Source organism: Castor canadensis, chromosome 18 (genome assembly GCF_047511655.1).
Source record: "Castor canadensis chromosome 18, mCasCan1.hap1v2, whole genome shotgun sequence".
NCBI classification, from domain to species: Eukaryota; Metazoa; Chordata; class Mammalia; order Rodentia; family Castoridae; genus Castor; species Castor canadensis.
Window position 1 is genome coordinate 41,633,899 of NC_133403.1, and position 13,929 is coordinate 41,647,827.

At 48.6% G+C, this 13,929-nt stretch overlaps 1 protein-coding gene across 1 annotated transcript in view; it reads left to right on the forward strand.

Moving 5' to 3' along the window:
- The window catches only part of Dnah10 (dynein axonemal heavy chain 10), a 130,037-nt gene that overhangs the window by 12,597 nt on the left and 103,511 nt on the right, over positions 1 to 13,929 (forward strand). The window contains exons 6-13 of the mRNA XM_020161470.2: positions 1,554 to 1,773; positions 4,288 to 4,445; positions 5,067 to 5,297; positions 6,322 to 6,512; positions 7,318 to 7,516; positions 9,669 to 9,863; positions 11,838 to 12,008; positions 13,678 to 13,854. Of these exons, the coding sequence (XP_020017059.2) occupies positions 1,554 to 1,773; positions 4,288 to 4,445; positions 5,067 to 5,297; positions 6,322 to 6,512; positions 7,318 to 7,516; positions 9,669 to 9,863; positions 11,838 to 12,008; positions 13,678 to 13,854 (1,542 nt within the window). The remainder of the gene's footprint in view (positions 1 to 1,553; positions 1,774 to 4,287; positions 4,446 to 5,066; positions 5,298 to 6,321; positions 6,513 to 7,317; positions 7,517 to 9,668; positions 9,864 to 11,837; positions 12,009 to 13,677; positions 13,855 to 13,929) is intronic.

Here is a 13,929-nt window from a genome sequence, read left to right on the forward strand (position 1 = left end):
ATCTGAAGAGACCCGCACCTGCTGGCCACACGGCTGTTACCTTCAATAAGGACAACGGGTGCCCTGGAATGAAATCCATCAGATAGCTTCAAGTCCATAAGTTCCTGATGACGCTTAACGATCACAGAGAGGCACTTTGAGAGGACTCGGGATTCGGTTCATTAATTTGACAGTTGAAGAGGAGAGAGGCATTTACACCGCCTTCCTTCTCCAAAATGTGCCCATCACCCAGTGGTAGTGGAGAGGGGTGATTCTGTGCAAAGTGTTTCAGCTAACAGGAAGAAATTTGAGAGTTTTAGAAGACCAGAAGCCTGATTTTATAATAATCCTGTAGTATATTGTAATTGATGTGATAGCTTATACCCTAATAAGAATATCTCAAATTTTAGAATGCTTAGAATAGAGACTATTTGAATTTGGTTTTAGATCCATGGATTAATGGATCTAGATTTTGAGCATCAGTGGATAAAACAGAAAGAGAGGGAGTCAGAGAGAGAGGGAGAGAAAAAGAGGGAGAGAGAGAAACAGAGGGCTGGGGCATGGCTAAAGCAGTAGAGCACCTGCCTGGCAAGCATGGGGCCCTGAGTTCAAACCCATCACAGTCTCCCCCTCCCAAAAAAAAGAGAGAAAGCAAGAGACAAGAGGAACAATTATTTGTGTCCTGATTCAGACATCAGCGATGTTGGTGAAGGTGTATTTTGGGTGTCTTTGCAGCTCTGGGATGGAACCCAGGGCCTCACCTGGGCTAGGCCTGCGGAGGCACAGAGGGCCAGGCCCACGGTGCCACAGCGCGAGGCCAGCAAGATCCATGCAAGCTCCAAGATCCAAAGGCAGCATCCTGATTGCAGGAAATAGATTAAAACGGTCTTAAAAATATATCCAAATTTTAAGGAAAAAAAAAAAAAGAGCAAGCTAAAAACCAGAACCACAGCTGGACCAATCAAATCAACCCATGTGATTTGCATATCACGTTTTGTGTACGTGAGGGGAAGTTGTTTTGGAATTGTGTTCAGGTGATGTTACCAATACATGCTTCTGTTCCCAGCTAAGTGTCAAAAAGCCGGCGGCCTCAGGACTCTCTTTGTTTCTCTGTGGTCTTAGCATGGCACTGACTGTGGGTGACACAGTGTCTCACTCCCCAGGCCTCAGTGTTTAATGTCCGCATTACTGATGGCATCCCTGAAGACATGCAGGGTTGGTTTCTAGGCTGTTAAAATTCTTACCATTGGGCCATTTTAAGCTGTACTCTGGCTTTGAATAGTTTTTCTCTTTGCATACCTTTTCTTCTCTTGCAGTGCTGGGAATTGAACCCAGGGCCTTGCACATGCTAGGCAAGCGCTCCACCACTGAGCTCCACCTCCAGCCCATGGACTTTCGAGACAGGGTCTCACTATGTAGCCATGCTGGCCTGGACCTTGCTGTGCAGCCCAGGCCCTGGAGCTATCACCTGGCTCCCTTGTGCACAACCTGACAGGACACTGAAGGCTGGGTGGCATAATCGTGTGAGTTGTTGAAATGATGTCAGTGACTTGTCTGTGAACTTGGCCTTGCAGGTTTTCTTGCCGGCCCTGTCCTTTAACCAGCACAAGGCGGACACAGGCCTGGGAGCCTCATCTGCGGATGTCCCTGAGATGGCTGAGCACGAGCCGGAGCAGCCCAGCACACACGCAGAGGCCGTGGAGTACCACAGCGCGCAGCTGATCCGTGACGAGTTCCTGATGAACATTCAGAAATTTGAGGGCAGCATCCAGAGGACCATACAGCAGCTGGAAGGTCGGTCCCCATCTATGAATGACCGATTCACCCAAGGAAGGCCATGCAAGAGCTTGGGAGGGGTTTTCTTTGTTTGTTTGTTTGGTTGGTTTTTTACTTTTTTGTGGTACTGGGGTTTGAACTCAGGGCCTTCACCTTGAGCCACTCCACCAACCCTTTTTTGTGATGGTTTTTTTCAAGGTAGGGTCTCATGAACTATTCACCTGGACTGGCTTCAAACTGAGATCCTCCTGATGTCTGCCTCCTGAGTAGCTAGGATTACAGGCGTGACCATGGGCACCTGGCTGTTTATTTTTAATTTGTGATAATTCTTGCTTACATGCTCAGGGGATGAAAGACACTGACCCCATCATTATAAGAGACTCAAGAAGGAGCCTGGCACCGTGGTGTGCACCTGTCCCCCCAGCTATGCAGGAGGCATAAATAGGGGAATTGTGGTCCAGGCTGGCCCGGGCATAAGTGTGAGGCCTTATTTAAAAATAATTAAAGCAAAAGGGGCTGGGGCATGGCTCAAGTGGTAGAGTGCCTGCCTAGCAGGTTCAGGACCCCTAGCTGGGTAAGCCAGGTATGGTGGTACACACCTGTAGTCCCAGTTACTCAGGAGGCTTAAAGTTTGAGACCAGCCTGGGCAACACAGCAAGAACCCCGTCTTCTTCCAAAAATAAATAAGCAAATAAATAAAAAATTGTGAAGATGTTTGAAAGAATGTTGCTTATTAATCGTAAAAGCTCTGTTACCCTTTTTCTGCAACATTCATAAATGTTGCAGAAATGTTCCAGAGTGAGTTTTTTTATTTCTTAATTATTTTATCTTTTGATGATACTGGAGTTTTTTATATGTTTTTTTTTTTCACAGTACTGAGATTTGAACTCAGGTCCTCATGCTCACTAGGCAGGCACTCTACCACCCGAGCCACTCCACCAGCCCTGTTTTGTGATGGGTTTTTTCAAGATGGGGCTCAAGAACTATTTGGTGGAGACTGGCCTTGAACCTTGATCCTCCTGATCTCTGCCTCCTGAGTAGGATACTGGAATTTTGAACTCAGGGTTTTGTGCTTGTGAGACAGGTACTGCAGCCTGCAGAGTGCATCTCTAATATAAACATACTATATTTTATATACTTAGAGCAAACATATTAAAAATGTCAATAAACACATGCATGTATTAAATTTATTATAGTGATAAACACATGAAATTTAAAACACTGGTAAAGTAACAGATACTAACTGAAGACTGACCGTGCTGTAACTTCTATTTCTAGAAGCTTCTATTCTTTTAGAAGAAGATGGGTGCCTGTAGCTTCTATTTCTTTTCTTTTGTTTCCCGTCTTTTTGGCTTTGTATTTTATTTTGATAAAATGTTCTTTAACTTTTATCTTCTCAACCTGGAGTTTTCATATCACTTATTACATTTTTAATTGTTAGAGTTCTTATTCTCCAATGGTACTTTTTTCATTGCGTTCTGTTCTTGATTCATGGTTTCCGTATCATCTCAAATCTCCGAGACAAATAGTTGGGATTTAAAAAATTCTTCTTTTCCTTATAATCACCTCAGTTTCCTATGAAGTGATTTTTTTTTTGTTTATCCTTGTTTCATGCTCGAGGCTTTTTAAAATAGCTATTGAACTCTGTGTGTTCAACTTTTAAAAATTGAACTCACTAGGTTTTAAATTCAGGAACATCTTAAATAACTCATTTTGATTAAACTCACCACTGAAACAAGTACCTAAAACATTTTAATTAAATTTTCTTCTCCTTTTTTTTTTTCTTTTGTGGTGCTGGGGCTTGAACCCAGAGTCTTGGGCCTAGTAGGCAAGTATTCCTCAGCCAAAAGAATGTTTTTGGGGGGCTGGTACTGGGATTTGAACTCAGGGCCTTGCACTTGCTAGTGGTACTTTACCACTTGAGCCACACTCCCAGCAGTTTTTGCTTTAAGTATTTTTCCAATAGGGTCTCAGCCTGGCCTGGATCTGGATCCTTCTGTTTACACTTCCTGCATAGTTGGAATGACAGCTGTTCACTGCCAGCTTCAAAAACTTTTTTTTTGTTTTTGGTGGGACTGGAGTTTGAACTCAGGGCTTCACTTTTGCAAAGCAGGAGCTCCACTATAGTCCATTTTGCTCTGGTTATTTTGGAGATGGGGTTTGTCAAACTATTTGCCCAGCCTGACCTCAAACCTTGATCCTCCCAATCTCAGCCTCTCAAATAGCTAGATTTACAGACATGAGCTACTGGTGCCTGGAAACAAATTTTTTTTTTTGAGATGAGGGTCTCCCTGTGTTGGCCTTGAATTTGTGGTCTTTCTGCCTCAGCCTCCTGAGTGGCACGTGCCACTGTGTCCAACTGAATTACAGTCTGATAGAGAGACTTCCCTAGGGACCAATGAAGGCAAGGGGCGAGATAGCAGCCTTTCCCTCACTGGTGCTGGAGGAGGAGCCAGCTGGCCACCTTGAATGCTATTGTTTGGAACCGTCTTCCCTAAACTAGCAGCTGACTGACCGTTGTCCTTCTGCCAGGTGAGATCAAGCTGGAAATGCCAACCGTCAGCGTGGAGGGGGAGGTGTCCGAGCTGGCAGCGAACCCAGAAATCATGGAGGCCTTGGAGCAGTGTGTGATCAACTGGCTAAATCAGATATCAGCTGCTGTGGAGGGCCAGCTGAAGAAGACACCCCAGGTGACTGTGCCAGGCTTTTCAGGATCCTTGTTCATACTAAGCACCTGAGAAAGAGCTGGGAGTCTGGGAACCAGACTGAGATGGTTTCTTCCCTTACTGTTTTGTGACTTCCTTATGCAGGCTCAATAAATGCACCTGAGGTGTCACTCCTGGGCTTTGTGGGTTCAGTGTACAACCAGATTACTGCCTTGGTTGAGAGACATAATTCTGACATGATTCTGAGTATCAGCCAGGATGCCCAATCAGGAAACCCAACTCAACTGGCTTCAACAAGAAAGAGACTTTCTTGGCTTGTATACCTGAGAAGTCCAGAGGCAATGCCAGCTTCAGGTCTGGTTTGATCCAGGACTCTGGCTGTGTGTCCCTGTGACTCCCTTGGTGGAGGCTTCCTCCTCAGGCTGGCCTCCTTCATAGTAGCAAGTTGCAGAAGTTTCTGCCCCACACCGCATACCACATTGTCCAGGGGAAGGCTGTATCTCTGTCTGAAATTCTTAGATTCACACGCCCATCCCTCAAGACCCAGTGTGGACTGGCGCCTGTACAGATTTGGAGAAGTGAAGAGAAATGACCACCCTGCACTAACACGCTGAGAACTGCTTGTGTGTTCGTGTCCCTTCCCAGGGTAATGGCCCTCTGGCTGAAATCGAATTCTGGCGGGAGCGAAACGCAACCTTAAGCGCGCTGCATGAACAAACCAAGCTTCCCACAGTCAGGAAAGTCTTGGACGTGATCAGGGAAGCAGATTCCATGCTGGTGGCCAACGCACAGCCCGTCCTCACCGAGCTGTTCAGGTTCCACACAGAGGCCTCAGACAACGTGCGCTTCCTGTCCACCGTGGAGCGCCACTTCAAGGTACACCTGGCGTGGGGAAGCCAGCGCCGAGGGCGGGCGCACGGGTGTCGTGTTTGGAAGCCTGGGCCTCGTGCCTGGTGGGCCAGTGCTCCCCCACTGAGTTCCACCCCAGCTTAATTCAGTGTTTAAAATTCATTGTCATATTTGTCATTTCGTCCACTTCTAAGTGACCAGTCCGCTGGTATTAAAGAGACGCAGGGTGTGTGCCTGTCACCGTGGTCTCTACCCAAAATGTGTCACCCCCAGCTGAAACTCCTAAGCCTCCCTTTCTTCTTCTTCTAAGCTCCTGGTGACCTCTACTCTACCTATTTTTTTTTGGCAGTACTGAGGTTTGAACTTAGGCCTCATACTTGCTAAGCAGGTGCTCTACCACTTGCCAGTCCTTTTGAGTTTGTTTATTTTTTTGCAGATAGGTTCTTGTGTTTTTGCTGGGCTGGCCTTGGCCACAATCCTCCTACCTGTCTGTCCTGAGAGCTGGGATTAGAGGTGTGCACCACCATACCTGCCTCTCAGGTTAGCTTTTGTGTGGTCGGGCACGCCTGTAATCCCAGCACTCAGGAGGCTGAGGCAGGAGGATTGCAAGTTTGAATTAGTGACACCCTATCTCAGAAAAAAAAAAAGAACAGAGAGAGAAGAGGGGGGTCTAAGGATGTGTGTAGGTTCTGTGCATACAGTGCCCCATCTTGTAGAAGGGAATTGTGCAGCCACAGATTTGGGAATGGAGGGTCCTGGCACCAAACCTCCAAGGGTACTGAATGACGACTGTACATCTGTGTCCTCTGTGTGCATACTTGCACAGTACTACTCCACCGCTATGTTGACTTTTTTTTTTTTGTGGCACTGGGATTTGAACTCAGGGCCTAGCACTTGCCAGGCGGGATCCCCTCAGTCATCCCCGTGTTGCCTTTCGCTGTCCTCCTGTACCAGCGTGGACAGCCCACTGCTGGTCAATCACTCTCCTCCGTGACATCATTCCCTTGTGAGTTATCTGACCTGTTGGTGGCGCTGGGATTTGAACCTGCAGAACCTCACACACGGTGCCAGCTTCCGCGTGGTGCTGGACACCATCCCGTCCATGATGAGCGCGCTGAGAATGGTGTGGATCATTTCGCGCCACTACAACAGGGACGAGCGCATGGTCCCGCTCATGGAACGCATCGCCTGGGAGATCGCCGAGCGCGTGTGCAGGGTGGTCAGCCTGCGCACGCTCTTCAAGTGAGTGGCTGAGGCGGGTACAGCAGTGTCCCCACCCCCACCCAGGCCCCGGAGCCCTGCACAGGGCCTTTTGTGATCATCACGTTTTCAAGGCTCGTCACATCATGGATGTGTCAGTGCTCCGTTCCTTTTTATGGCTGAATAATATTCCTTTGCTCATATACACACAGGCACATATACACTATTCACCAATGAATATTATATTCTAATTGTGCAAGTGGAATATATATGTATAGTTCCACATATTACATACATAGTTATATATTTATATATGTATTTAAAATTTAAGCTGTGACTTTCTGCCCTGGTATACTTTTACACTTGGAGACAGAAAGGCCGAGGGTCAGGGAATCCCTAAGCCCCCTTGGGTGGAGCAGCACTTTGGATGTTGTGGTGGGGGGGGGGGGGGCGATGGAGACTTTTTTCTTCCATTTTTTTTCCTTTGGCGCTGGGGATGGAGCCTAGGGTCCCTCCACGCTAAGCACACCTCCAGCCCCTTTTCACTTGCTTAGAGCAAATCTCTATAGGTACCATTGTCTTGGCTGTGTCATTTGGCTCCAGGGTTGCAGGTGGCTTGATGACCTGTGGTCTGGGGGGCCTCGGCCACCTGTCCCCCCCTTACCTAGCAGGGAGGCACATGTTTGGGCCTGGTTTGGGCAGTTGTGGGGAAGGCCAGCCTGGCCTGGCCTACCTGGGGACCCCCTGGTTTCCCTTGGGAGCTGATGAGACTTCTCCCAGGACACCCGCTGCCCTGGGTTTGGGCTTGGATGGTCATCCCCTCAGGTCCCGACTCTTCCTCTCCCAGGGAGAACCGAGCCAGCGCGCAGCACAAGATCTTGGAGGCCAAGCAGACCCTCACCCTGTGGAAGAAGGCCTACTTCGACATCCGGGCCAAGATCGAGGCCTCGGGCCGAGAGGCGCGCTGGGAGTTCGACCGGAAGCGGCTGTTTGAAAGGACAGACTACATGGCCTCCATCTGTCAGGACCTGTACGACATCCTGCAGGTGGGCACCATGTCCTCCCTGAGGCACTCGGGGGAGATCAGAGTTGGCCTTTCCCTGCCAGGACCCGTCATGGCAGCTAGAAGCTGGGGTCTGAAAGGGCTTGGCAAGGGAGAAACTCTTGAAGGAAGAACTTCTAGCATCTTCTGGAATGTTCCAGAATGTCCCACTGCACAGCAGACCCTTTCCTTGTCTTCTGTGATGTCCCTCGCCCCGTCAGCTGCTCCTTCTGTGTCTTTTGTCAGCTCGGTGCCCGAGCCGATCCATCATGGTCTGCATGTTGTTGTGGATGCAACTCGCTCACCCATGCTGACTTTGAGTCTTTCTGTTAAACGCTGGGGCTCCCCCGAGGCCTTCTGTCCTCAAGCCATGTCCTCCGTGTGGATCTGGTCCCAGCCACTCTTGGGTGGGTAACAACAGTGCTTGGTGTCTGGCAGAATGAACTGGTCACAGCCATTGGTTCAATCCGTCCATCCATCCATCCTCAATATCCCTGGAGAACTCACCAGGGCCAGGTGTGCGTGGCCACTGCCAGGGAGACAGCATGAGTGACACCAGGGCCGGTCCATCATGGCAGAGATGCAGGCCCCTTGTTTATAAACCAGACAAAACATGAATTATTTTCTTCCCATGCCTGTCTTCTTGTCACGGCTTTTCCGGTTTGTCATGGCAGTAGCAGAGGAAAGAAAAGAAAGTGAAGAAACATGAAGCTTTTAAATTGCTAGTATTTTTTTGGTGGTACTTAGATTTGAACTCAGGGCCTCAAGCACTCTTCCACTTGAGCCACGCCTCCAGGCCTTTTGCTCTTTGTTTGCAAAAAGGTCTGCTTTTGTCCAGACTGGCCTCCTAGTGCAATCCTCCTCCTCCTCCCTCCCAAGTAGCTGGGATTATAGGCATAAGCCACATGCCCAGCCCCTGGTAACATGATTTTTGTACATCATCTTTATATGGTGTGAGGTGCGTTTAAAATGCACACAGTCCAAATGCAGACTTGCTGAAGGGACAGTTCGGATTTTGTAGCATGCACAGATCTTTGCTCTTTTTATGTCACTTCTGGCTGCTTGCCATCTTCCCAACACTCTCCCCTTCAGCCTACGGCTGGGGTGGGAAGGACTGAAGGGAAGCCTCTGGCTGCCCTGTCTTGGATGCTGTCATTTCCAGCAAAGGTAAGGCTGGTTAACAGGGGAGGTCCCAGAAGGGAGAAAGAACAGGGCAGGGTTCCTTGGTCACATGTGTTTCTTTGGTTCCATTTTTTTTTGGGGGTGGGGGGCAGAACTGGGGTTTGAACTCAGGGCCTCATGCTTGCTAGGCAGGTGTTCTACCTCTTGAACCCTGGGTATTTTCCAGACAGGGTCTCATGAACTATTTGCCCGGCTGGCTTCAAACTGCAGTCCTCCTGATCGCTGTCTCTGGAGTAGCTAGGATCACAGGCGTGAGCCCGGCTCTTCGGTTCCATTTGAACCGAGCTCAGGTCCGGATGGAAATGTGGCCCCCAGCTGCCAGTACCCTGCGTGCTTGCCATAGACGCAGTGTGGAGACCTACACGGTCTCTGTGGGAAGTCCCTGCTGGTGGCGGCATCACGGTGCTGTGTGTGAGTGAGTGGGACGGTAAAGACCCGCAGCCAGGCAGGTTCCTCTCACCTCTGCTCACACATTCCATCAGACTTCATTCACAAAAACAAATCCAGGGATAGAATCACTGCTGCCATCATCAGAGCCGTAAGCCCAGCCCAGGGCCCGTCTGGGTATCTGGTCCTGTGCTCCTGTCTGGCTCAAATGCCCAGCAAGTGTTGGGCACAGGGAAGTGGTGTTTAGTGTTGGGTAGGAGCTAGTGAGGCCCTTTGACCTGCAGGTGCAAAGGCCCTGAGGCAGGACGGGATGAGAAACTGGAGGAGGGCCGGGTGTCTGCAAGGCTGCGGGGGGGGGGGGGGTGGGGGGTGGTCAGTATGGTAAGAGGGACGTCCTGGCCTTGTAAGTTGTCTTTGGACCTTGCCAGTCCCTCAGTGGGCTTGGTACCAGCAGTCTCAGAGGGTGGAGTCTTACTCATATGACATGATTCTTGCCTCTGTAAATCTAGCCGTGACTTCCATCTGTAGCTATCATATCCACCAGGACGCAGAAATGTCGCCCTTCATTGTCCTGTTGGATCACACAGGTTTTGGAGGAATTCTACAACATATTTGGTCCTGAACTAAAGGCCGTGACGGGAGACCCCAAGCGCATCGATGATGTCCTCGGCAGAGTGGACAGCCTGGTCACCCCCATGGAAAGCCTGTCCTTTGACCCCTTCTGCATCACATCCTCCCAGTACTGGAAATATGTGATGGACGACTTCAAGATCGAAGTTTTGGCAAGTAACACACCATGCATCCCACCGTGGCGGTGGAGGACACACTTCCCTGGAGTTAGCTTTGGTTCTTAGCTTTTGAATTGTTTAGTGATGTTTACAGGGTTTTTGTTTTGTTTTGTTTTTGATTTTTTTTAAATCGCAAAAAGTGGTACCTGTTGGGCGCCGGTGGCTCACACCTGTAATCCTAGCTGCTTGGGAGGCTGAGATCAGCAGGACTGTAGTTGGAGGCCAGCCCAGTGAATAGTTTATGAGATCCCATCTCCAAAATAACCAGGGCAAAATGGACTGGAGGTGTGGCTCAAGTGGTAGAGCGCCTGCTTTGCTACGTGAAGCCCTGAGTTCAAACCCCAGACCCACAAAAAAAAAAAACCCAAAAAAACCCCAAAAAGCAAAAACAAAACTGCTGGAGTGGCTCGAGTGGTAGAGTGCCTGCCTAGCAAGCGTGAGGCCCTGAGTTCAAACCCCAGTGCCACCAAATAAAATAAAATGACACTTAAACAAAACAAAAAGTAATACCTTTGATTCATAAAAAAAATAGAGCCAATAGAAGACTGTGTAAGGTATAAGTGACAATTCCCTGTGGTCTCCTCTGGCTTTTATTCCCTAGGAAGAATAAGTTCTTGTTGTTTTTTTTTGTCCTCTCAGTACTGGGGTTTGAGCCACTCCACCAGCCCTTTTTTGTGCTGGGTTTTTTGAGATAGGATCTCATGGAACTATTTGCCGGGCCTGGCTTTGAACTTCAGTCCTCCTGATCTCTGCCTCCTGAGTAGCTGGGATTACAGGCATGAGCCACTGGCGCTAGGCTGATAAATTTTCACTAAGGGGACACAGTACCATCCCACAGAGTTGTGCTGATACAATGTAACTCCTCCGGCTTTTGAATCAAGGACAAATAAACTCTGTAACCAAGCCGCGCCAGGCTGACCTGTCTTCTGTCCCCTGGTCTCATGTCCTCTTTTCTGTTGACTCCTTTGTTTTTCTGGAGCACATTTCTCAGTAGTTTCTTCAGAAAGGTCTCCCCAGACACACATAGGTGTTGGGTGTCAAAGGCATGAACTGTGAAATAACAGTCAGGTAGAGAATTTAAGGTTGGAAATAACTTTTCTTCAGACAGTTGACCACATTCTTCATCAGCTTGTGGCTTTCAGTGCTATTAGTCTACTCTGACTTATTTTTTCTACAGCGAACTCTGCTTTTTCATAGGGTGGAGCGGGATGGGAGGACGGGAAGGATGGGGACACCCTCTTCCCTCATCTCCCTCCACCCCTCCTGCTCCTCGCCACAGCCTCCAAATGCTCAGAGCAAAAAGAGGCTCACTTGTAACTCTGTAGTCTGTGAAATTAGTTGCTCTGCTTCTGAATCTCTTCCTGCTTTTGTACCCTCTTCCATGGGATTTTTTTTTTAATATGACTTAACACTTAAAAAAATTTTTTTATTTTGGCAATACTGGAGTTTGAACTCAGGGCCTCATGCTTGCTAGGCCAGTGCTCTCCACTTAAGCCACGCCTCCAGCCCTTTTCCTTTAGTTATTTTTCAGATAGGTTCTTGAGTTTTTACCTGGGGCTGTCTTGGGACCACAATCCTCCTACATTCAGCTTTCTAAATAGCAGGGATTATAGCTAGACATGACTCACCACACCTGGCATATTGGTTGAGACGGGGTCTTGCTAACTTTTTGCCTAGGCTGGCTTTGAGCTGAGATCCTCCCAATGTTCACCTCCTGAGTAGCTGGGATTATAGATGTGAAGCTCTGGCTTGACTTCATATTTTTATTTCCTTCCCCCTTGTTTGGAAGTGGTTGGTGACAGATTAAAAAAAAAATCATGGCAGTCAATCTACTAATTTTAATCAGGTAGACGTGCAATAGGAATTTGTCTCAAGACACTGAATTTTTTTCATTTCTGGCTACTTTGTTCCTGCAGGATAATTACAGGAATTTTAATTTTAATTTTAACTTTTAAAATTTTTTTGTAGGTTATTGAGAAAGAAGCAAAAAATTTTATTGATGAATCTTTTAAGACGCTTCGCTCGGCTGAAGCGGCATTTGACATGCTTTTGAAATTCAAGCACATCCGGTCACGGGAGGCCATCAACCGACAAATGATGATGAAGTTCAATGACATTCTCGCACAGTACTGCAAAGAGGTGACTGACAAACCGCTGGGCGAGGGGACACCTGGCAAATGAGCCGAGTCACGCTGGTACCTCCCGTCCCACCCAAATGCAGAGGCTCTGGCAAGTCCCCGAGTAAGCGTGGCACAGAGTATCGGTAGCGAGGTGGGTTTGTTTATCTAGTGGAGGAATTTGATACGAGTGTATCGAGTGTGGTGTTACATACCTCGCATCGGGGTAGGTCTGTGCATACTCATAGTGTAGGGTCATGCCTACCCTTGTCCAGGGGCTTATAATTAATTCAGAAAAATGCATCTGACACTTCCACAGTCCATGGAATGGTGTTGGGCACAGAGATTGTGAGATTAACAAACATCAGGTTCTGCCTTTAAAGAAATCAGTATCTTGGTAGCTCACACCTGTAATCCTAGCTACTTGGGAGGCTGAGGATCATGGTTGGAGGCCAGCCTAGGAAAATAGTTTGAGAGACCCCCATCTCCAAAATAACCAGAGCAAAATGGACAGGAGGTGTGGCTCAAGTGGTAGAGCACTTGTTTTGCAAGCAGGAAGCCCTAAGTTCAAACCCCAGTCCCATCAAAAAAGAAAACAAATCAGTATCTTGTGGAATAAACCGACAAAAATGAATATATTCATACTCAGATGAAATGAGGGCAGGGGAACAGATTAGGCCCCCCTCCATGGGGTAGGGTGACCAGGTAGGATGACAAAAGCCTGCACTGATGTCAGGTATCGGCCCCTGACTGTCCCTGTAACAAGCCACCATCATGGAGAGCTTAAACGGCACAGGTTTATAATCCGCCGTACTGGAGGCCAGAAGTCTGTCGCGGTCTCACTGTTCAATGCGGGTGTCAGCAGGGCTGCCTTCCCTCCTGGAACCTCCAGTCACCCCCTCCGCCTGCGGCTCCCTCTGCCCTCTTTGCCTCCCTTGAATGCTTTAAGGACCTTGTCATTACAGGGGGCTGGCCAAAAAATCCAGGTGTCTGTCTGTCCCAAGCTCAGATGACTGGCTAAGCTTAATTGCATCTGCATCCCAGACTTCCCCTTGTCACAAAACATTACACAGTCACAGGTTTTGGAGATTAGAGGTGGACATCTTGAGGGGTCATTGTTGTGCTACTGCTCAGACATTCTCCTCCTCCTCCTCTTCTACCTCCTCCTCCTTGCTTTCCTTCTTCCCTTCTTCAAGGTGCTAAGGATCAAACTCAGGCCCTTGCAAGTGCTCTGCCATTGAGCTACATCCTAGCCAAGAAACACTTCTAAAATGCAGGTTTGGGAGTGGGTGTGGTCAGGCATGTCTGTAATCCCAGCTATTCAGGAGGTAGAGATTGGGAGGATCCTGGTTAGAGGCCAGCCCAGGTAAGTTAGCGAAACACCATCTCAATAACAGGCTAGGCATCGTGGTGTGTCCTTGTGATCCCAGCTACACCAGAGCCCGCCATGCCTCATGCTTGCTGGGCAGCCTCTCTACCACTGGAGCCATGTGCCCAGATAGTCTCACACTGACTTTGCCTGGGCTGGCCTCGAACCATGATCTTCCTACCTCTACCTCCAGAATATCTGGGATTATAGGCATGCACCACCATTCCCGGCTCTTGATTTCTAACTTGTGTTTCTTCAAAGATTCGAACCTCAACTTACATCTTTCTCTGTGGCTGACAGAATATCTCTGATTGCTTTTCAGATCGACATAGTCAATAAGATCTTCGTCCAGAACCTGGAGAGCCCACTTCTGTACAAGAACCACCCTCCAGTGGCGGGTGCCATATACTGGGAGCGGTCACTGTTCTACAGGATCAAACACACCATTCTCCGCTTCCAGGAGGTGGAGGAGATACTGGACAGTGAGCGGGGCCAGGAGGTTGGTCTCCTGCAGGACCCGAGCTGGGACCCCAGCTGAGGCCTCCCGTAGCAGGGAATCGCTAGGTTTCAGTGC